The sequence below is a fragment of the Myotis nattereri genome (genome assembly GCF_964212035.1).
Source record: "Myotis nattereri genome assembly, chromosome: 2".
Taxonomy (NCBI): domain Eukaryota; kingdom Metazoa; phylum Chordata; class Mammalia; order Chiroptera; family Vespertilionidae; genus Myotis; species Myotis nattereri.
This window is the reverse complement of record NC_138076.1, coordinates 175,845,924-175,869,596: the sequence shown is the minus strand read 5'-3', so window position 1 is coordinate 175,869,596 and position 23,673 is coordinate 175,845,924. Positions and strand designations below refer to the sequence as shown.

At 39.0% G+C, this 23,673-nt stretch overlaps 1 protein-coding gene across 1 annotated transcript in view; it reads right to left on the bottom strand.

Annotated features, from left to right (window-relative positions):
- SYT10 (synaptotagmin 10) overlaps positions 1–20,813 on the bottom strand; it is a gene marked incomplete at its 3' end in the record, with an annotated part of 72,327 nt that extends 51,514 nt beyond the window's left edge. Inside the window, exons 1-2 of the mRNA XM_081083693.1 lie at positions 20,209–20,813; positions 573–933 (exon numbers count right to left, since the gene is read on the bottom strand). Of these exons, the coding sequence (XP_080939819.1) occupies positions 573–933; positions 20,209–20,359 (512 nt within the window). The 5' untranslated portion in view covers positions 20,360–20,813. The remainder of the gene's footprint in view (positions 1–572; positions 934–20,208) is intronic.
- Between the last annotated feature and the right edge of the window lie 2,860 nt (positions 20,814–23,673).

Genomic DNA, 23,673 nt, shown 5'->3' with positions numbered 1-23,673 from the left:
TATTACAACTTATTTTCATTCAAGCAAATTTTAAATGATTTTTTTTCTAGGCTGAGGTAAAATGTCTCTCTCTTTGTTCCTTTCATGTCTGTTCCTGATATTCAACAGAGCTCTCGTGGAACTTACCATACTCTGTCCAGTGTAAGAGTATGATCTATGTAAACTCAAAGAAGAAATGAACATTTCCAGCAACTCCACATTTATGGTGTCGTGCTAAACAACTGTAGACTAAACATCAACCTCTGTTCCTAGGCTTTGATTGTGAACTTCTAGATGATTTCATGCCATGTCTGTTTTCTTGATATTTATTGGTTGAATTCAACTAAATTGAAAGATTATAAGCAGTAATTATCAACTAATAACATTTCAAGGGAAAGAGTAAATAATAATCATCTGTCCTACCCATTCCCTCTATTCAATGATGTTTCATATGTATTTCACATTTCTTCTGTTTATCTTTTTTCTCCTTTCCCACTGTTTTTCTCTCTTCTGAAATCACACAACACTCACACAACACACACACACACACACACACACACACACAGAGTTTTAAATGTTTCAACTTCCCTTACCGGGTTGAAGATGCAGGCTCAGTAATTTGTCTTTGCACACGTGCATGCTTAATTAAATGTTCTTTTAAAGCAGTTTGTACTTCTGCTGGGATATCGGGGGAAGTGTGGCTGATTTTTATTGCAGGCTCAATAGCTTTCGGTGCTGGCTTTCCATTTTCTTTAAGCTCTTTCTTCTCTTCAGTCTCAAGCACTTCGGCAGGAGCACTCGCCGGGGCCTGCGGAAGAGCATTACTGATGTTGCAGGTCACGGGTTTGCTCTTCCAGCAAGGCCAGCACAACTTCCAGAAGACAAAAAGAGAGACCACCAACAGGGCCAGGCCACAGAAGCTGACGACGACTGCTAACAAGCTGACCGAAATATCTGGGGAGAAATTACAATGTGAAGAAATACTAGTTCATTGATACGTACTTAAAAGAGCAGAAGTGGCGAGGTGATTTTACATTTTAACTACTAGTAACAGCTTCCTCATTTAGAATTTCAAAAATTTAATTTTAAGTTATCTTGGTAGGGAGAAGAAATTAGTAATTATGTCAGAAAATTCTCAAAGGAGATGTTTGAAAAATTCCATCCCAGGGAAATTTTAGGTTGTATACCAAAAAAGCATGATAGATGCATATTATTTCCAAGGACATGATAAGGGGTCCAAGAGTTTGCAAAATGAAGGTTGGCTACTTGCAACCTGCCATGAAGACATGAAGCTTAAGAAACTCAGAAACTGCATAAGCAGAAAAGGCTTCTGTTTCTTTCATCTTTAATTCAACCTTCTCTCTCTCTGAGCAGGAAATAACATTAAATATTTGTATAAACCACTTTATATAGTGTAAATGAGAATAACATATTACTCATAGAGAATGTGTGCACTATTAGCTGTATCTTCAAACTCCATAGTTTGATAACCTTGTATCCTCCTAATTTCCAAAGTCCAAAACTAGTTTAGGATTTGTTATCTAAGTCCCTTTACAATATTCTTATTGAAAAATATTTACAAATTAATACATACTTATTATGTAAAATGATTCAAAGAAATATAATAAAAACATTAATAAGATCGACTAAATAAATGGGAGAGAAGTGACCCATCTCTTATGAAGAAGAATTACAAACAATTTATGTAGATATTTTGCCTTCAGGAAGGTTGAGCACATGCCCTTACTCAAGTGTGGATTGCACAGAGTAACTGCCTGCCAAAGAATACAGTATGGAAAGGGGTAAAAAAGGCGTGACTTTACAGTGGAGAAACCTCACCCAGGTGGTCAAGTTGAACATCAAGAGTGATAAATCATATCGATAGCATGTACACTTCATATGACATGATGGAAATGACACTTTACCTCTGTGGTCTTCCTGCCTTAGACCTGTAGCCTGAGTCCAATTATGAGAAGAACATAAGACAAATTGTAGTAGTAGAGCATTCTACAAAATACCTGACTAGTACTCTTCAAAATTGTCAAGGTCATCAAAAATAAAATAAATAAAGTCTGAGAAACTGTCATAGCCAAGAGGAGACTTAAGGAGACATGACAACTAAGTGCAATGTGGTAGCCTAGACGGAATCCTGGAATAAAAAAGGACATTAGGGAAACACTAAGGAAATTTGAATAAAGTATACACTTCAGTTAACAATGTTCCAATACTGGTTCATTAATTGCAATAAGTGTCTACTCTAACATAAAATCATAATAAAAGAAGGTTTGTATTATCTTTACAATTTTTTCTGTACATATAAACCAGTCTAAAAACTAAAGTCTATTTTAAAAAAGTAAATATCTCCCGACCTGCTTCCATTTTCATATTCCTAGGTAATCAATGCTAGCAATCTGGTGTTCTAGTGTTCTTCAAGTTCTGAAGACCAAATAGATTTCCTATGAAGGAAAATTGTTCTAGATTCAAATAACTTCGTAATTTATCTCACAAATTTAGTTTAGCCTTCGTGTCACATATGAATCCAATTTCTTTCATTTGTTTTAAATAAAAATGTTAGGAGTATGTTATAGGCGGAATTATGTCTGTTCCTCTACCCCATCCAAATTCTTTTTTTTTTAATATTTTTTATTGATTAAGATATTACATATGTGTACCCTCTACCCCCCCTCTCCCCGCTCACCCCCTCACCCCCCCGTTGTCCGTGTCCATTGGTTAGGCCTATATGCTTGCATATAAGTCCTTTGGTTGATCTTTCCCCCTTGCCCCCACCCTCCCCTACCTTCCCTCCAAGGCCCGACAGTCCAATCAATGCCTCTCCGTCTCTGGATCAGTCCTTGTTCATCAGTTTATGTTGTTCATTATATTCCACAAATAAGTGAGATCTTGTGGTATTTATCCGCTCTCCAGTTCCATCCATGCTGTGGCAAATGGTAAGAGTTCCTTTTTCTTCTTCCTCTTCTTAAAGAATACCTTTCAGCATTTCATATAATGCTGGTTTGGTGGTGATGAACTCCTTTAGCTTTTTCTTATCCGTGAAGCTCTTTATCTGACCTTCCATTCTGAATGATAGCTTTGCTGGATAAAGTAATCTTGGTTGCAGGTTCTTGCTATTCATCTCTTTGAATATTTCTTGCCACTCTCTTCTGGCCTGCATGGTTTCTGTTGAGAAATCAGCTGACAGTCGGATGGGTACTCCCTTGTAGGTAACTGACTGTCTTTCTCTTGCTGCTTTTAAGATTCTCTCTTTATCTTTTGCTCTTGGCATTTTAATTATGATGTGTCTTGGTGTGGTCCTCTTTGGATTCCTTTTGTTTGGGGTTCTCTGCGCTTCCTGGACTTGTAAGTCCATTTCTTTCACCAGGTGGGGGAAGTTTTCTGTCATTATTTCTTCAAAAAGGTTTTCAATATCTTGCCCTCTCTCTCCTTCTGGTACCCCTATAATTCTGATGTTGGTACGCTTGAAGTTGTCCCAGAGGTTCCTTACACTATCTTCATATTTTTTGAATCTCTTTTCTTTTTTCTTTTTCGGTTGGGTATTTTTTGTTTCTTTGCATTTCAAATCTTTGACTTGATTCTTGGGATCCTCTTGTCTGCTGTTGGATCTCTGTAAATTATTCTTTATTTCAGTCAGTGTATGCATAATTTCTAATTGGTCCTTTTTCATGACCTCCATGTTCTCACCATATTCCTTGAGGGATTCATTAAATTTATCGGCGGTTTCCATAAAATTCTTGACAAACCTTATAAACGTGGCCTTGAACTCTAAATCCAGTCGTCTGGCCTCCTCCGTTTCTGCCAATTGTGACCTGTTTCTTTGTCTCCGCATTTTGGCTGCTTCCCTGTGTTGATAGAGTGGCCTGCGCGCCAGGTGTCCTGTAGGGCCCAGTGGCTCAGCCTCCCCAGTTACCTGGGGTGGACACTCTTGGTGCACTCTTGGTGCCTCGCTAGTTGTAGTAGGATCACTGGGAGGAACTGACCTCCAGGCCAATTGGCTGTGGGAAGCAGCTGTGTCTGAAGTGGGAGAATGGTCCCCCTCTGACCACTGGGTACAGTGGCTCCTGGATCTAAGGAGGTGCTAATTCAGCCCCTGCCTGAGGCCACACAGCAGGAACTACGAAGAGGCTCAGCTGTGAAGCAATGCAAGCCGCTGCGGGGCCTTGGGCCTTCTCTTGGAAGTTCCAGGTCTGGCTGGCCCGGCTGCAGTTAGGTAATTATCTGGTTGCAAAGTTCTGGGGCATTCACATGCAAAAGCCTCTGCCGCAGCCCGGGTGGGGCGTGGTCTCAGGTAGTCAAAGGGCGTAGAAAGAAGCAATGGCTGATTCTCCGCGCCCGGAGTCGCGCGTCTCAGTGTCCCGGTAACGGCTGCAAGCACCTCTGAGGGAAAGCGGCCCTCAAGTTCGCCCGCTGCCGCCTGAGAGAGCAGCCTCTCCCCGTATGAGTCCTGGGTCCCCAGAGACTTCCCGGAACCGGAGTTCAGAGCAGTAGGGAGCTTGTGATTCAAAAAGACAGCCGCGTCCTCAGGTGCCACCCCCTTTCCGCGCGCGCGCGAGCCGCCGCCGTACCTCTGCACTCAGCCTCCGCAGCTCCTCTGGCTCTCAGCGTGCTTTTCTTTTCTTCTAGTTGTAGAAATTACACTCAGCCAGCCTTCCTGTTGTTTTGGACGATGTTTGCTCCGTCCTTTAGGCTAATTTTCAATTGTTGTGGGAGGCGACTATTTCCCGGTGTTTATCTATGCCGCCATCTTAGTTTCTCTCTTGGGGACTCCCCATCCAAATTCTTACGTTGAAGTCCTAACCCCCCAGTTCCTCGAATGTTACTGCATTTGGAGACGGGGCCTTTAAATTAGTGATTAAGGCAAAATAAGGTCATATGGATGGACCCTAATCCAATAAGACTGGTGTCTTTCTAAGAAGAGGAGATTGGGACAAAGACACTCACAGAGGGATGACCATGTGAAGACAAAGGAAGAAAGTGGTCCTCTGCAAGCCAAGACGAGAGACCTCAGAAGAAATCAACCCTTCCTGACACTTTTATCTCAGCCATTCAGTCTGTGGAACTTTGTTTTGGCAACCTTAGCAAACGAATACAGAACAAACCTAATTCCCTTTAACTGGCACTGTAAATCCAGGGGTTCTTTTCCTTCCCAGAAGCAACCACTTATCTCAGTTGGGTGTGTATCTGTCCAGGCCAAGCACTAATAAACAAAGATACCTCTTGAAAAACATAAAGACACAGAATTGTTTAATATACTCTTTACATAAATGGCTTACTCCATATTTACTTTTTACATAAATGGTTGACTCCATATTATTCTTCAATTTGCTTTATTTTTTTTATTCAGCAACACTTGCGGTCTAAGTTCATGTCACATAGCACTCCATAATACTTCATCATGGTGGATATTTAGTTTATGCCCAGCTATTACAACACAGCTATAATTACTGTCTTTGTACCCTCTTCCATGTGCATATTTGGGGATGTTTCTCTAAGGTTAATATCTAGAAATAGAATTGTAGAGTCACAGGTTATGCACATATTTAGTTTTACTAGATATTTCCAAATTGTGACTCCAGAGTGGCTGTAACAAAAACATCATATGAGTTTATCAGTTCCTATAATCTCAGAGAAATATTGTTGTACTTTAATTTTCACTGATCTGACGGGAGAAATGATACCTTGTTTTAATTTACATTTTCCTGATTAGTAAGATAAAATGGTTCTATTTAAACTCCCAATTTGTAGCTAATGAAAATCCATTCAGAAATTAAAAATAATTCCAAGTTTTTACTGCTACTTAATTATAAGGATAAAAATTAATTTGATATGATGTGATACAGAGACATTAATATTTTCCTTACTTTCCAGTTGATTATCAATAATTGAATATATTTCCCATTTATGTTCCCTTGGTGAAAATATTTTATATTTTGTACTTCACTTTATTTTTACTTTTGATTTTCATCAGCACCATACTTGTGGGAAAGACAAAAAGTATAAAATGAATGTGCTTCCTGAATATTAACTGTGGTTTTAAAATGGAAGAATAAATATGACAGTTATGGCTTCCTAATCTTCATGTATTTTCAGCTCCATTTACATTGTATTTTATGAATATTTTAACCCAATTAACTTCTCCAACAGGCTAACTTCTACCCAGTTAGAGCCAAATGCCAAGATATAAGAAAACTGGGACAATGTGAGGTAGGGAAAAGGAGGGGGGTAGTTTTCAGTCTATAATGGAACACTCCTCCTTTCTTACTAATGGGGGTCAGACATTAGAGACCTTTTATTACTCCAACCACAAGGATTTTATGAAATTCTTTTATGCCCTTCCTTGTTCCTTAGTGATGGGCTTTGGCATTCATACGTTTGTTCTCATCTTAGAGAAAAGCCCTGTGGAAATCTCTGACCCCAGTTCCACCTTGCCTATTGCTGACAATTTTCTTTCTAAAATCAATATCTGGTTCTATCATTTGGGGGAGCCATAAAACATTTCAACCAAGTCACTTTTGAAAGTGAAAGGCTGTGCTATCAATAATTCCAGGGTAGCATGAAGAAAAACCAAGTTATGTCCTGGCAACTGAGTTATATACTCACTGTCTCCGCTCTCTTAGCCTAACATCCTTCCAGGTCACCCCTTAGCCAAAATTTTCATGGCATTCCATAGCATCTTTGTGATTTGACTCCTGGCTATTGACCCAGCTTCATTCTTCTTCCACTCTCCTACCTATACTTCTTACTCTGACTACACCATTACTCTCTCATGAATTTGTTCAGGCTGTTTCATGTAGCTCCACTATATTTTCTCCTCCTATTTGGCTGCCTGGAAAATTTCTATTCATTCTTCAATAATGAGATACAATAATGCCTCTTGCCTGAAGCTCTCTCTGCTTCTCCTATTCCTACAGGCTTTTAAAGCACACCCACCACTCTGACACTAGTATTATAATTGATTGGCTTATAAATCTTTAACCCACACTCTTAGAACATATATTTCAAAATTATTATTATTTTCTTTTGGATATTACAAAGGTAACATGGTACACACTATCCGGGATAACATCTAGTAATTAAACACATTAATATATCTATAATGAACTACATGAATTAGTTAACACTGAGTGGGATGATTGAAGACTGTAAATAGTTAATGCCAATTCAGGTGAGGTGTTAATACCAAATTGTCATAATTTACGAAATAATGTTCAGTTTTCAGGATTTGAGGTTTCATAATTATGGATAAGGAATTATGGATCTGTACTTATTTTGCTTTTCTAAATGTTCCCATACTGCCAATACACTCACTCCCCTATCCTTCAGAACAAAATCCAAATTTATTCACTTTTTTATTTCTAGTGTCTGGTATATATCACAAAGTCAAAAATGTTTATGGAGCTCCCGAGTATATATTTTGGGAGTTGTCTAAAAAGACAATAAAATGTCGGTGGAGTTCAAGGTGGCTACTGACCTAAAGTTGACTGATTTGGAGGGAATATGCAGAAACTCTTCTACTAGGAAGATAGTAGAACAGCTTGTACTGTGGAACAATTAAGACATGGATTCAAATGTCAACTCCACCATTGCGTGATTTTGGGCAAGCTGCTTAGGTTTTAAGAATCGCAGAAAAGTAGGAATATTTATTTCATAGAAATGTTGTGAGATTTAAATAAGAAAATGCATATAAAATATTTAAGTAATTCACATAATATATATGAAAATGGGTTGCTATTATTATCAATTATCTTTTTTTTAAACCAAGAGTAAGTACTGAGGAGAAAAGAGGCAAAGACATGGATTGGGTATAAATTGAATGGTGGGTCACAATTTAGAAAGGAGAGGAGAGACTCATCTTATGATGATATCTGGTACTGAAGAGTGAATTTTTAATAATGGAGACCAATATTTCTAAGTAAATGTTAATGTGTAGGAAGCTAATAAATAACATTCTATTTTCCTACTTATTTGTGCAGAGCACAGCTGAGGGACAGACACAGTATTCAAGTTGGTAGAAATTAAAATACTTGGGAATATCACGTTAGGTCTATTAGAAAGTGGACTTGCTAATATATCACCTTGACTTAATTAAACTTACCCATACAGGCACAGGCCTGGCTGGACAACGATAGGTGTTCCCCATCAGGACTCAATCCTGTAAAATTCACTACATGGAGGAGCAGAGAATATTTGTTTCCTGAGCATACACCTCAAAGGAAGAGTAACAGCTAAGTCATATCTCAGAGATGGGAGTGGGATAAGGTCCCATAAATATTCCCATCTTGGATCTCCTTCTATCCAGAAATACAATGCAAGGGGAAAAGGTATTTCCCCTCAATAGCAACAAGTGAAAGAAGGTAGATTAAATACAATTTTATTTTGAAAGATAAAACAGACTATAAAAATAAGCTACTTGCATTTTATATAATTTTACATTGCCTGCAATTATGACAAATCATTAAAAATATTTTAAAAATCTGTTTAATACTTAGATCTTTATGACATGATTTTTTAAACAAAATCTGTTTAACAAAATAAAAATAACCTATCAAAAGATTATGGGAGGATTTATAAAGTCACCAAAATGTTTTAATGACTCTTTTGTGATTGTGATTCAACAGTTAACCATGACATAAAGAATATTATGACTTTGGATTTAGTGCAGTGAAAAACAAGTAGCCCTAATAACATTTTTAAGTCAATTACTGAAATGGTCCGGTATACATTTCAGAAATGATGCTCTGGCTAAGGAGAAGAGTGCAAGCCAGAGTAGAAGAGGAGAAACTAGGTAACAGAATTACAATAGTCATCCACAAAAAAGATTATCGCAGCTCCAAATGAGGGTTTCTCAAATGGGGGAAAAGGTCAGATTCCGGAGATAATTGGGAAGTCAAAGCTGTAGTGAAAGAGTGTGGACTGAAGGACAAGAATGCGACACTTTAGGAGACAAACAGGATGATGACGTAAGGAAGACCATGACTTCAGCTTTGGCCTTACTGAGTTTCCAGTACCTGTGGTCATGCCAGTAGAAATTCTGAGCAAAATGCAACTCAAGATAAAATTGAAGGACTTACTTAAATAGTGGAATCCGAATCCAAGAAAGAGAAGATAAACTCCTCCACAAAAGCCTGATTACACCAATATTTAAGAAATACAACTTTAAGGAACAAAAAGCCTGCATGAATAAAGGTTGGTAAAGAGTAAGGTATAAAAAGAATCAGATCAATGTGTTTTCATAAGTTTGGAGGAGAATAATTTGAGGGTTAAGTAACGATTAAATTTAACAACTAGGTGTTTAATGAATTCAATGATGCCAGGGAAACAAAGGTTGTGTTAACTAGATTAATGTGGTTCAATGAGACTAATGAAACAAAGGTTAATGGAGTGAGGATGTGAATTCTATGAGTAGATAATCCCTTCAGAAACCAGATTTAGGAAAAGAGGAGAGTTAGAGCAACAACTAGAGTAGAATGTGGTGTTGATGAAGGTACTTTTAGTAGGATGTGTAATGCTTAAGTATGTTTTAAAACTTATGGGAAGGAATGAGTAGAGATAGAATGTTAAGCAGAGTGAATAATTAATAATGAAGTCCCATAACACATGAAAATGGATGGGGCCTGACTCAAAGGTAAAATAATTGGATCACTTCTTCCTTTGTAAGCAAAGGAGGGTGGTTCTGGAATGAGTTAAGTTTATATGTCTTTGGTAGGAAGTCTAGAAAATTCTTGTTTGTACTTTCTCTCCCAAGTGGAAGTTAGGGTTAACTGCCAGTTACTTGGGAATAGTTTGGAATATTTAAGTAGAGTGTGAAAGTCTGAAATAGGAACATAGAGAACAAAAGAAAACTCAATAGGAAAAAATAGGATTTTTTGGTCAAAACTGAAGCTTCTTTTTAATTCTATACTGATAGAGTGATACTATTCGGCCTGGTTTTAAAATCGCCTAATTATTCAGTTGCTTTGGTGTAGGGATAGAGAGACAGATGAATTTGTCCAGGAATGAGGTCCCTCCCTATCCAGGAGACTGTGATAAACCTCAAAGGAGAAAGTGATTGCAATGATGAAGGATGCCTATAAGTGTGATGCCATATCTTATTGATAGGGAATTCACAGAGAAGTAGAAAGGTGAACGTTTTGAAGTTTCTACACGAGAAAGATGAAATCATAGGAGCTTTTGGTTGTAGGCTGAGATACCTGAATTTATAATTCTAAGATAGTATTTTTTCAGCATAATAGCAAGGGTTTGGGCATGATCATAAAGAAAAGAGATAAGGTGGAGAAGAAGAGATGATCACTGTAGAAAAGGTGCCTCCAGGGAGTCCGGGGTGATAAGTATGAATGGCTTGCCTTTTCCATATGGACTATGAAGTTGCTCACTGCAGTGGGCCAACTTGATGAGCAGGACTTGCTGGCTAAAATTTTTAATGTCTTTGTATAATTAAAAAGAATCCACTATATAACATTCACCCTATTATATCTTGGTAAGACTAAGAGTTAATGAAATTTTTAAAAAAATTAGAGTAGGCTCTAAGATAATTAGATTGAAAATTGCTCAAATTCTGGTTTGCTTACCTACACATATATAACCATTGTTCTACCACTTTCTGTCTGACTGTATATCTCTGACTCATTTTTTTTTTCTATAGGAATCATACTCTGTGATCACATCTTGGGTATCTTGAAATAAAGTGACACAGTTCTGAAAAACTGAGAAAACAGAGAAAGCCTAAAAATGCCAATTTCTCGGAAACTTTTACCAAACTCTGTATAACCAGATCATAACATCTACATGGTCCTATTCACCATGGATTGTGAAAACTGTCAACTCTGATTACCTACTCCCCATGCAGATGGCTATTATCGCACAGAAAAGCACAGACCCACTGGCAAGCTCTGAATTCCCAATCACCACTGCCTTAGTTGGTACTCTTATCTGCACTTTCTGTATCATATGTTTCCAGATTTTTAAATGCTAGTACATTTTCAAAATGTACAAAAATTTATTTCTCATAATTAATCAAATTCTAATTTAGTTCACAGATATTCCTAGTCTTTTGTTTTTATGGCGGTTTCCCATTGTTGCCTGACCACAGACCACATTTATGGCATCATTCTGTCAAGAAAGAGGGGGAATAAAACTTAAATCAAAGTAAAACTCCTGTTCAAAAAAGCTGAAGTGAGGTGCCTCAGGGAAGTTGAGGCAAGCTGCTGCTGCTAAAATGAAAATTTGGAATTACTTATGGTAATACCATTGTAATAGGGCATACTTCTGATTTCTATAACAAGGGACAAAATTAATAGTGGTTTAAACAAGACAGAAGTTTCTCGCTCAGGTAACTGACTGTCCTGGCCTAAGCAGGCCAGGGCAGTACATTAGCTTCAAGGTGTCTGGAATCCTGGTTACTTCTGCATTTTTGCTTTGGTATGCAAAGGGTTTTGCCTTTTCCTTATAGTCCAAGATGGCAAGACACCATGCTCACATTCCAGGCAGCTGAGTGGAGGAAGAATAACAAGGACAAGGGATGATGAGTGACTGTCCTTTCATTGTAAGGGCACAGTCGGGAAGAAGTGCACATCACTGCTGCTAACATTCCAAGGGACAGAACTTAGTCATATGGCTGCACAAACTACAAGCAAGACTGAGAGAAGTTGTCCTTTTCAAGTTGTTTTTTTTGTTTTAAATTTAATTCTGCCTCATGCCACTTAAAGAGAAAGGATTCCAACCTGTGAAACGGAAGGGGAAAGTGAATATTGGGAAACAACTCGCAGTCTCTTCCTCATCTACAAGTTCAATACGTAATCATTCAATGTACTTAACCTTGCAGCAATGCCACTTACAGTTTCCACTTGAATAGTATTGACTTTTGCCTTGGTTTTGAATTTCAGTAAATGACAAAAAAATCTTTACATCATACTAGATGCCCGATGCACAAAATCTCGCAGCCACGGCTTCATCCAGAAGGTCATCCAGAAGGTTGTCTGGAAGGTCATTCAGACCAGTCTAATTAGCATATTACGCTTTTATTATTATAGATTTGATTACAAAATCAATATTTTTAAACATTTTCTCTTCCTGACATCAGAGTGAATATCAGTATCCATCGCTTGTTACAATCACTAACAGCCAGGAAGTAATGGTGTCATCGCCTTCTCTATGTATGCATCACAGGAAAAGCATCATGACTGAAGGCCACTGAATGAATCTCAGTGGCTGGGAAGAAAACATTGGAGAGAACAGTGAAGCATACCTTTGGCCCTGTACGCCAAACTTTTGTTGATATTAGGTGGGAAAATAGTGTGTGTCAGACGAGTTTGGCAACATTGCCTACATTCCACATAACTGTACAGCTAGCTTAGGAGCACAACAAAAATAGCCTTTGTGTTTTTGTAAATTATTTTAAGAAAAAGCATCAATAACTTTCTTGACAGCACTCTTGATGGCATACAGTCTAATAATGAGTGGATTAACAAAGGCATCTTCAATTCTGAATCAAAAAAGCATTTAGAAAGGTTAGACTCAGAACTTTAAAGTTACTTTAACCCATTTGGTTGTTTTATTTTTCTGGTACCATGTAAAAATAATGGTGCATCTCATAATCAATAACATCTTAGATTCAATAAGAATTAGATTAGGCTCTAAAACAGTGGTTCTCAACCTGTGGGTCGCGGCCTTTGGGGATTGAACAACCCTTTCACAGGGGTCACCTAAGATCATCAAAAAACACATATATAATTACATATTGTTTTTTTGTGATTAATCACTATGCTGTAATTATGTTCAATTTGTAACAATGAAAATACATCCTGCATATCAGATATTTACATTACGATTCATAACAGTAGCAAAATTACAGTTATGAAGTAGCAACAAAAATAATTTTATGGTTGAGGGTCACCACAACATGAGGAACTGTATTAAAGGGTCGCAGCATTAGGAAGGTTGCGAGCCACTGCTCTGAGATATTATGATATCCCAATATGGTATTCAAATATCCAAATTTATAACAAAAGTCTTTATATAGGCTCATTTCTGAGTAAATGATTTATAACCTGTGATTGTATATTAATTACATATTTAAATTAACTTGTACAACTATGCACAGCATTCAATTAATGGTATCAGTACATTTTACTATCTGGAACAATGGCTTTCACATAGTAAGTGCACAATAAATAGTTGTTGAATAAAAGTACAAGACTAAAACCACTTCGTGTATACATTGACAACTCATACAGAAACATATTAGGAATGACAGTAAGATTTTTAATATTGTTATATCAATTATTCCTTAAATCTATGACTTCTGAAACAGAACTATGGGGATAATGAAGGCTGAAGAGAATACAATAGTCCTTGCTGTTCATTTAAAATAATCCTGCCCTATGAACAAACTGACATTTACAAGTTTTAAAAAATTGACTGTAATTGTTCTCTATTTAATAATGAAATGTTAGACAGTAGATTATAACACACTTCAGGATGTACCTGAATGAAATAAATAGTCATTAATATCAGTCGCCTCCCCATCCCATCCCAACCACCCCAAGATGATTCTACTTTTCTAGCTCTGAGGCCATCACAGCACAATTCCAATTACATGTGGTGTTTTGTTTTCTAATAGTCTACATAAGTCATGTTAATGTAAGCTCTCACAGCTTCAGTGGCCACTTAGGATATTTAATGTTATGAGGAAAAGAAAAACTAATGTATGAGGTAATAACAAGCAGCTATCTCTTCAGTTAGGGATTTTGTTTGTAAACTTGGCCAGTGCTGGGTATTCCACCAACAAAACAAATTGGTATTGTACAAATTAGATACAAGTAAAATAATTTATTGATCTTTAATAACACTCCCTATCAGGAGGCCTAGTTTTCTTTGACACATTCATACCAATCATACTTTGGAATCTTTAAATAGATAACTCTCAGCTCTTTTGTAATATTCTGTCTTCAATGTTCATAATACTGAATTTTAATAATAATATGAGCTGTTAATTACTTAGCTAAAATATGGTGGGAAAATAAACCAATGCAATTTTAATGTATTGTTTTTCTAATTAAAAATGCCTTAGCCAGTTTGGCTCAGTGGATAGAGCATTGGCTTATGGACTGAAGGGCCCCAGGTTCCATTCCAGTCAAGGGCACATGCCCAGGTTGTGGGCTTAATCCTCAGTGGGGGGCATGCAGGAGGCAGCCAATCAATAATTTTCTCACATCATTGATGTTTCTATCTCTCTCTCTCTTTCTCTCTTCCTCTCTGAAATCAATAAAAATATATTTTAAAAAATTAAAAAAATTAACTGGTAATTTAATATCTGCTTTCATTATGGGATTTTTTATGAACATATAAAAGGAGTTATGTTTATATCAGTTCAAAGTTGTGTATTGAAACACACTAAAGCCTTTTACAAGATTTTACTGTTGAAATAAAACAATTATATTTGGAAGAAATGAGTAAACAGTTGTTATACTTAAGTGCATATGCGTGCATATATTCAAGTAAAAAAATGAACATTGTATCTTATATTTGGATGACAGCAAATCTAATAAAAAAGTTTAGGGTTTGGGTCATAACTGTACACTAAGAAATCTTATTGATACCTTATGGTATACCACTAATTACAGCCAACAGTATAGTAATAGTTAAGAGTCTATCTTTGCAAACATTTGTTCCAGTGCTCTTTAGCACCATGAATGCCCCTAGGATCTCTTCTTATTCCTACTTTTTGTTGAACCTAGGATCTTAGGAGCCCTGGGTTCCTAGTTCCATCATTAACTAGTTGTGATTTGTGGGGAAATTGCCAACTTTCCTGCATTAGTTTTCACAACTGCAAAACAATGTTTTCTAGTTCTAACTGGAATAACTAACAGCAATCTGAATAATGATATATTATTTTCAGGCTCATTTTTACTTAAGGAAACAGGTTTTCCTTTTACTACTATACATGGATATATTAAACAGACATATGCACTTTAGTAGAACTTCAATAAACTCATACATTTATTATACAACACAAATATAGTGACGCTGTCCATTGCTTTTTCATGAGGATGTTGATCATTACATTTTAGCTTCTAAATGCCTCAAGTACTCTAATTCCTGTCATTCCAGAAAGTAAATATTTTAATGCTTATCTACATAGGATACTGTATTAGAAATTGGAGGCACAAACATACTATATACAATTTCTTTATAAAAGTGATTTGGAGATTATTAAATACCACCCATAATTTTACAAATAAGAAAGTTGAGGCTTCTTGAGGACAAGTTCATTGATTCAACTATTCATTCTTTCATTCATTGAGATTCTATTAGGAGCCACGGATTTTTCTAGGCACTAAGGACAAAACAGTAAACAAACAATTGCCCTCAAAGAGTTATATTCTATTGACTTAATGAGCATATCATTAGTAGATTAAAATGTAAATCAGGAAGAACACAATTACATTTCCAAGTATAGATCATTTTAATTGGCATTGGAAATTTTATTAAATATTTATGATGTTTGTTTTCTGCCAGAATTTTATTCAACAAATGAATGCAGATATACCCCCAAAATAACATTATTTTTTGCCACGAAACAAAATTACAATAATGATTAGGCTTTAAAGAAAATGTGATTTGAATAAAATGGGTAGCTATATACTTTGTACATAAAATCAATCTTGTAAGAATCAGATGTCAGAGACTTACTGCTTAAATAAAGAGAACTTACAGATCTTAATTTGTTACAAGAGAAAATATCCTGCTAATACTGCAAAAATATTGATGTTTTAGAATTAAGAAAATTAGATGCTTGCTGGGGACCTATTTAGCCTTTGAAGGGAGTTGTCCATATATCTTTAGAGAAAATTAGACAAAGCACAACATGTATTGATAAGCAAGCAAAAATGAGACCAGAAATAGTAGAACCAGGTCATTCATCAGTGGAGTGACAATGGAGAGGAAGGACAAAATCCTCTTATACATCTTCTTCAAATGGTGCATACTTCTGAATTCATTGTGGTTTACTTGCTTTTTTCCAAATCTACAAGTCACAAGGAAAAATTTCCACTGTTTCTAAATTATAATTCTTTATACACTGATTAGAATGTGTAAAACTCAGCAGTTTAATGATATAAAAATTATAAATAAATTAACTGAGTAATCATTGCTTTATGTCTGTAGAGAAAAACTTTTGAAGTCCCCTTACTCATTTTAAACTCTTTTGTTAAAATTTAAATTCCTTAATTACAAAGGAAAATCATGATGTAACTTTTAAAATTTCACGTAGCCATCTCTTTTCTTAATAATAATTAACTTCAATGAAATTCTTTGCCATTTGCCTACTCAGCACTACATCTAAACTTTTATTTTAAAATTTTAGTTTCAAATTAAAAGTGAAAAAATGCAAAATTAAATCACTGATGTATTAAATGTTTATTTCAACTATTTATATTAAGCCAGATCTACACAATTGTGATATGACTAAGTTTAAGTGGGTTTGGTTAGCTATGATTTATGAGGTCTGCCTTGCAAACAACCTAGTTTTCTAAAACTTTAAAAGCATTTGGACATGGAGCAGTAATTAAAGACTGACTGGAAATGAACCCAAATCCAGCTCAGAAAATATTACATCTATTTAGTCACAGTATATCTAAAAAATAATATTTGAGACCAATATATTGTTTTGTATTTTTCCTGTGTTTTAATATTAAATCATATTGTGCATTATGATGATTTAGTGGGTGACATATCTTTTTTATTAAATACTAGAGGCCTGATGCACAAAATTTGTGCAAGAGCAGGCCTTCCTTCCCCCTTCTGCCGGCACTAGTTTCCCTCTGGCACCCAGGACCCGGGCTTCCCTAGCAGCCCTGGCTATGTCCAGAAGGTCATCCGGAAGGTCGCCCAGAAGGTTATCTGGACAGTCATTCCACTGTTCAGCCGTCCAGTCTAATTAGCATATTGCACTTTTATTATTATAGCTATTTATTATTTCAGAGAGGAAGGGTAAGGGAGAGAGAGATAGAAACATCAATGATGAGAGAGAATCATTGATTGGCTGCCTCCTGCATGTCCCCTACTGGGGGTGGAGCCTGCAACCTGGACATGTGGCCCTGGCTGAAATCTAACTCAGGACCCTTCAGTCCACAGGCCAACGCTCAATCCACTGAGCCAAACCAGCTAAGGCAAACATATCTCTTTAAGGGGAGGAGAATATCAGTGGTAAAAAGACTGTGAAAATCTGATTTTCTAAAAATGACACATAATGAACTTTCTAGTGTACTAGTGATGTTGACATCAGTGATGTCTTTAACAAACTATTCCAAAAGAGTAAATTAACTAGTGTTGGCAGCTGCAGGAAGTCTAAGTCTTTACAAATTTTACTAAAATATGGAATCGGTCAACTTAATTGGTAGACTCTCAATATCAATCACTGCTACTGCTGTTACAGTGAAAGGGATGGTGAAACTTGCTCTTTATTGGCATTTTAAAAGCCAGTAAGATAATGTCTTATTTAAATATGTAATTCATGACTTCTTTAATGCAGATTGAGTTTAATTGGGATTACCTCAATTTCTCTCCCTCCGCCCCATGTGAAGGCATCTAAAAATACACACAATCTGGATGCCTGCAATTGTCACTGCAACCTTAGAGTAACTGACACCATCTGGGCAGTGCTGCTTAACATTCAAAGTAAATAACCACTGTACCATTCAATGTCAATGTCCTCCTACCAGTAGTACTGTGCTTCTAATTAGGTGAACAGTGAGTAGAAGGATCACCTACTGAAAGTGTTATTTTGGGACCTATGATAAAGGGCACAGGTGCATAAGTTATAAGAAAATCCACTTTAAAACACGTGAGGCTAAGTGGATTAATACAATTAAAGATTTGGTAAATAATCCTAGAATTCACTCATCGATACCTCTTGATATTGGGAGTTTATTTGCCAATTAAGGCATTTTACTTCTGTTGCCTAGATTTACAAATGGAAAGTGTGATGAAATCTGGTGCATCTTTGTATCTCATACACATCCTAGTAGAGTGTCTTCTTTAGTGACAGCCACTCAATATATATTCACTTGTCAAATTAAATACCACACTTGAATAGCATATATTTTCCTGTAAGGGGAAAAATGTCCATGTATTTGTTTTAGACTAACCTCCCCTTTTTGTTCCCAAGGGAGAGTCCAAAGGAATTAGGATGACAACTACTTCTTGTAGTGCTTAAGCTAAGCTCAGAACCCCTTCTTCAATTCATAGTCAGCCCTGTGTTTTACCTTAGGCTAATGGAGTTGTGCATTTACAAAGATTTAGAAGCTAGAACTATTTGGTTTCCAACCCTCACAAATTGTCCACATTATCAGCGAGCCCGAAACCCAGGAAAACACTACTTGGTATATGATCACAAAGGGGGAAGGAAGGGAAGAAAGTAGTATTTTTCTGCACAGCATCAACTGTTAAATGACCCTCCCCAAAACGGGTCATTAGACGGGTCATTTCGTCCACTGTACACCCTTTTCTGAGTCTAATCTTTAGCATGTGAATCCCTAAAGACATTTCAGAAGAGCTTATCCAGTACCACCACAGAGAACATTATAGTCACACGTTTCCCATGCTTAGCAACCATACAAATGACACGCATATACGTGATGTTCACCCAGTCGCTTTCCTCTAACAGTTGAGTTTCATACATTCCTAGGAATTTAACACCTACTGAACAAATGGAAAAGACTTCTGTTGTGGTTACTATGGATTCATAAAACAAACGTCTAAGTTTCCAGCACGTGGGCAGCAGCAATAATGGATCATGCTGCTCCGGGGTCCAAGGAGCAACAACTCCTCAGGTTCTGCGAAGTGCACACGGAAGCCTCTCTAGGTTTCTCTTACCTGTGATCAGAGAATTCAGAACCCCGCAGATATTCCATTTAAATCACGGTACGCAAAAGTTAAACTAAATCTATTCCCACCTGCATCCCTTCTCCCTCTGTTTTGGTGGTGGTGGTGGGGGGGGGGGCGGGGGGGGGGGCGGTTGTGCACCCTTCTGGCCTCCTTTCCAGCAAGCAAGGCCCCCTGCAGTCGCGCTCCTCCCAGAGCTTAGAGGTCCAGCTCTTACTTGTTGCCCTGGCTACCTGCAACGCACAAAGCCCCCCTGGGAGGCTAAAGGGACAGGGAAGAAAAGGAGAAGAAACAAGACCCTCCAGGAGGATTGGAGACCTTTCAGCGCTATGCCCCAAATCCCATAGCCAGTGTTTATCACCTAAAGCAACAAGTGACTCTCTCTCCGGGGGACCCTGGATAACACGCGAACCACAAACCCGGAGTCCATCTCTCCCACGTGAATAGCACAACAGGCTGACCCCATCATTGGGCAGGTGGTTAAGACCCTTGCCCCAAAGCGTGACCAAAACAGGGGTTCTGAGAAGGTCCCTCCCTCCGTCCCTCCCTCTTAGGAGAAGTCTGCCACCTGTGATTTCTTCCCATCTCCAGATCTCTGATGGCCAATGCCCTCCTTCATCCCACCCCATTTATTTCCAAGTTTCCTAAAGGGGTAGGAAGATGCCTGTATGTTGGGGTGTGTATGAGAGCGTGTGCGAGGAAAGGATTTATAACCTTTTTCCCTCTCTTGCACTCACTCTGTATGTGTCCTGATGGGCGATCAATAATCCCTGCTGCTTTGCCAACGTTGACATGAAGCCCTGGAAAATCATATATATATGAAAGGGCTTTGGAAACTATCAAGTGCTCAACAGGTTGCAGCTTCGAGTTACCCTTTCCAAGATCCTCTCTGCCTTCCGCGGCCAAGGCAGCCCCTGGTGCAAGGCACATCCCTGCCTCCAAGCACCGACGCCAGGCCCCTTCCCCACGCCCGCGCCACGGGGCCAGGTCGGGCAGTGCGAGTCCCCCCGGCAAGCGCAGCCCGCGCCGGCCGCTCCGCTCCCGGAGGGAGACGCGGGGCGTGGGAGTGCGCGGCGAAGGGCGCAGAAGCCGGGGAGCCAGACGGCGGGCCAGAAGCAGACCGGAGAAGTGGAAGGAGCCAGGCGGGTGGAGATGGGGAGACAACACAGGAAAAGCCCACAGTCCAAGTAGCCAGCTGCCGAGTAGGAGGAAGGAGCAAGGTAGGAAGGCGCTGCGCCCTAAAGCTGCCGCCAGCGCGGCGCGGGAGGCACGGAACTGGGAGCCCCGAGGGGAGCGCGAGGACGCGAGCGGGGCCCTCCCCTCCCCGGTTACCTGTGCTGCCTCCGCCCTGGCTGCCTCGGTCCGGGGGGAAGATGCCCGAGCACTTCTCCCACTCCACCTGGCCCGCGAAACACAGCTCGGTGACGATGTGCAGCGCCTTCTGGCACAGGCTGTTCACTCCGTCCTTCTTGTGGAAACTCATCGTGCGGCTTCTTTTGGCCTCAATTGGCTGCCCTCCCCTGGCCTTGACCTCTCGGCTGGCCCCTCTGGCGTCCTAAGCCATAGCCCGCCCGCGGGGACTTGGGCCGGAGCGCGCGCGGCTGAGAGGCGGCAACTCTTAGGAGCCGCAAGTTGGCCCCATGGCGGGAGCGGAGGGCGCGGGAGCAGGCGGAGAGGCTGGGCGGGAGCCCACGCGAGGCGGCTGCGGCGAGGTGTGCGCCGACTCCCGGCCGCTGAGAGCAAGCCGAGGCGAGCTGCCTAGAGAGCCGGGGCATGGAGTGCGGAGGAGAGGGGGAGACGGAATGAAGCCAAAGCCCCGGACTCCCAAGAAGGCCCCCTCCACTGCCCTCCCCAGCGCTTTTGTGTTCCTGGCGGGTGCCTGACGATGGCGCGTCCAATCGCAGCTCCGCGCGGGTCCGGACGACTCCAGGGGGAGCGCACAGCGCCCCTGGCGCACTCGGCTGGGGCGGGGTGGGCGCCCGAGGGGGCGGTCCGCGCTGGAGCTGGGCCTCGCTGCTGGGCCTCCCCGCTGAGCCCGGGGGTGCACAGGTGGGTGCGCAGCGGCGAGGAGAGATCTCAGTTTTCTGGGTCCTTTTCCCCAAGCTCAGACCCCGCCCCCCCATCCTCCAGTCCTTTCAACTTTCCTACAGACATGTCCTCCTGTGTCTCTCCGCTTCTCCTTTAATGAAGCGTCCATCCAACGGGAGACAAATGAAAAAAGTTAAATTTTAAAAATGTATAGGTGAATAGTCTAACCAGACGTCCATAGAAAGGAGAAAGACATCCCTGGAAAGCATTTAAAAATGATTTCTAATGGTGATGGTTTAACACAGAATATTTAACCTAGAGGTCTTATTATTAATGGTAGTACAATTCAACATGAGGTGCATTTGTGTTTCACCCAGTTCAGTTTTTCTTTATGCATAAATACAGTGAATAGGCAAATTTAAATAGCTTGCTTTTGGTTTTTTAACCCTCTTAGAAGATCACAAAACGAAGTGTGTTATTTGTATCAATAGTCAGAATTCTGTCAATTAATCCGTAATTGGCAATTGAGAATGCACAACTTGACAAGTCCCCTTTGTCACTTTTGCAAGGGACTTAAGTATGGAAAAGACAAGGCATGTGTGTTAAAGGGGAGAAAGGTTACCCTTGAAGAAATTGCTTTCAGGTCTTTATCTCAGTCTGTAAATTGAGGGGCTTGGACTTTCCTGTTCTTATACTTCTTTAATGTAAACGGGTGCAACTTTCTTATGGAGCTAACACTACAAAATAATGTTATAAGCATGTACCACAAGGTCAGAGTACATGCATTTACCTTGTTTTTAAATTGTTTTTAGGCAGAGTTTGATTCCATTTTGTAACCTGAGGATTGATTTAACCTTTAATTAGATGAGGATTCTTTATTTTTGAAGTGGAATCTTCTGAACTTATTAGCATATTTTTTACTAGTAGAATAGATAATCTTATTTCTGGTCAGTTTATGATAAATTATTTCCTCTGTAAGGACACTATGGCAAAACTTACTATAATTATTAGGCACAGCCTGCCATTAGGTAAGCATTTATTAGTTGAATCATTTGACCTGATTCATAGGACAATTGCTATAACTAGGACTATTTTTATCATGAATGAAGACAAACTAAAATCTGCAGGCTTCATTTGCTTTGGTCTTTATACACATTGATTTGGGTGTTTTTTAGATCTGATTGACTAAAAAAATAAATTCACTGTCAATTAAAATATTAAATATCTGCTGTATGTTTGAAGAGAAGTAACACACCTTAATAAGGCCCTCTCCGATTGTCCTTGCTCTCCAGCTCTCCACAATCTAAAATGCAGTGCTTTGTTTTTACTGTCTGAACAGACTGCTGTGTGGAAGGACCAAATGAGTACCTTATACCACTTGCAGACTCTAATTGCTTAACTGGAGTAATGCAGAAGGTCTGTCTGATATGACCCTCCGATGTTTGATTTCAGTGTTAAATATTAAGTAAGCACATTCAGAGAATAATTTTTCTGGTATTTGTTTATGCTGTTCCTGACCCGTTGCTGCTCTTACTACTGTTTCCACAACAAACAGAGTTAATTTCATGTGGATATTCATTAATTTTTCTGAATTTGCTTGAAAAATTTTTTTCATCTAAAACTAATACCATAAGGTTTTGATGTTTTTTTCCCTTTGTTCTTTAGACTGTCTCACAGCTCATTAGTAGGTGAATCAAACCAGTTTTTCTTATTATGTATTAACAGCTCAGGTAAGGGTTTGGGAAAAGTAGAAATTGCATTCAAGATCATTTTTTTTTACAACGATGAAGGATAAGATGACAAGAATTTCAATTTACAATCTTTAAAAAAATCACCAATTATTTCAACTAGGAAGAGCTTGATAAGTATGCCAAACAATACAGATTTGCATATTCTTCCTCACCCACACTTTGAAGTTGCTTAAACAATACAGAAAAGGAGAGCATGTTAGACTGATACTGAGCACCATTTGCTGTGTGAAGTGCTCTATGAGACATTGATAGTAAAAAAATATACACTGTAAGGGTGTCTGCCTCAGCTTCCTTCTGAGTGACCTCTGCATTAAGTAGAGGAAGAGTTGGTTTGGAGGGGAAGAACCTAAGAGAATCTCCTTGTGAGCTAACCTAATCTCTTGAGTGATAAACTTGAACATTCAACAATCATTTCCCTGCTTGCTCAAGCCTCTTCTGATTGTTTCTTTCTCCCCTTCCCACACCCCTGTCAAAGTCTGGAGTGGTAGGGGTTATCTCCTCAAGCAAAGATATCCCTAGGGCAGCGGTTCTCAACCTGTGGGTCGTGACCCATGTGGGGGTCGAATGACCCTTTCACAGGGGTCGCCTAAGACCATCGGAAAACGCATATATAATTACATACTGTTTTTGTGATTAATCACTATGCTTTAATTATGTTCAATTTGTAACAATGAAAATACATCCTGCATATCAGATATTTACATTACAATTCATAACAGTAGCAAGATTACAGTTATGAAAGAGCAACGAAAATAATTTTATGCTTAGGGGGTCACCACAATGTGAGGAACTGTATTAAAGGGTTGCGGCATTAGGAAGGTTGAGAACCACTGCCCTAGGGTAAGGGGAATTTGGGAATCATTTCTAAGATTATAATTTCAAACATTACTTTACCCTCAAGACAAGAACTAAGAGGTTGGGTAAATGAGGAAATCTCATAACAGCTGAGCTTGGTCTGGATGAAAATCCAAGACACATATTAAATTTCAGTTTACCTTAAAAATTCCGTAGTGAGCAC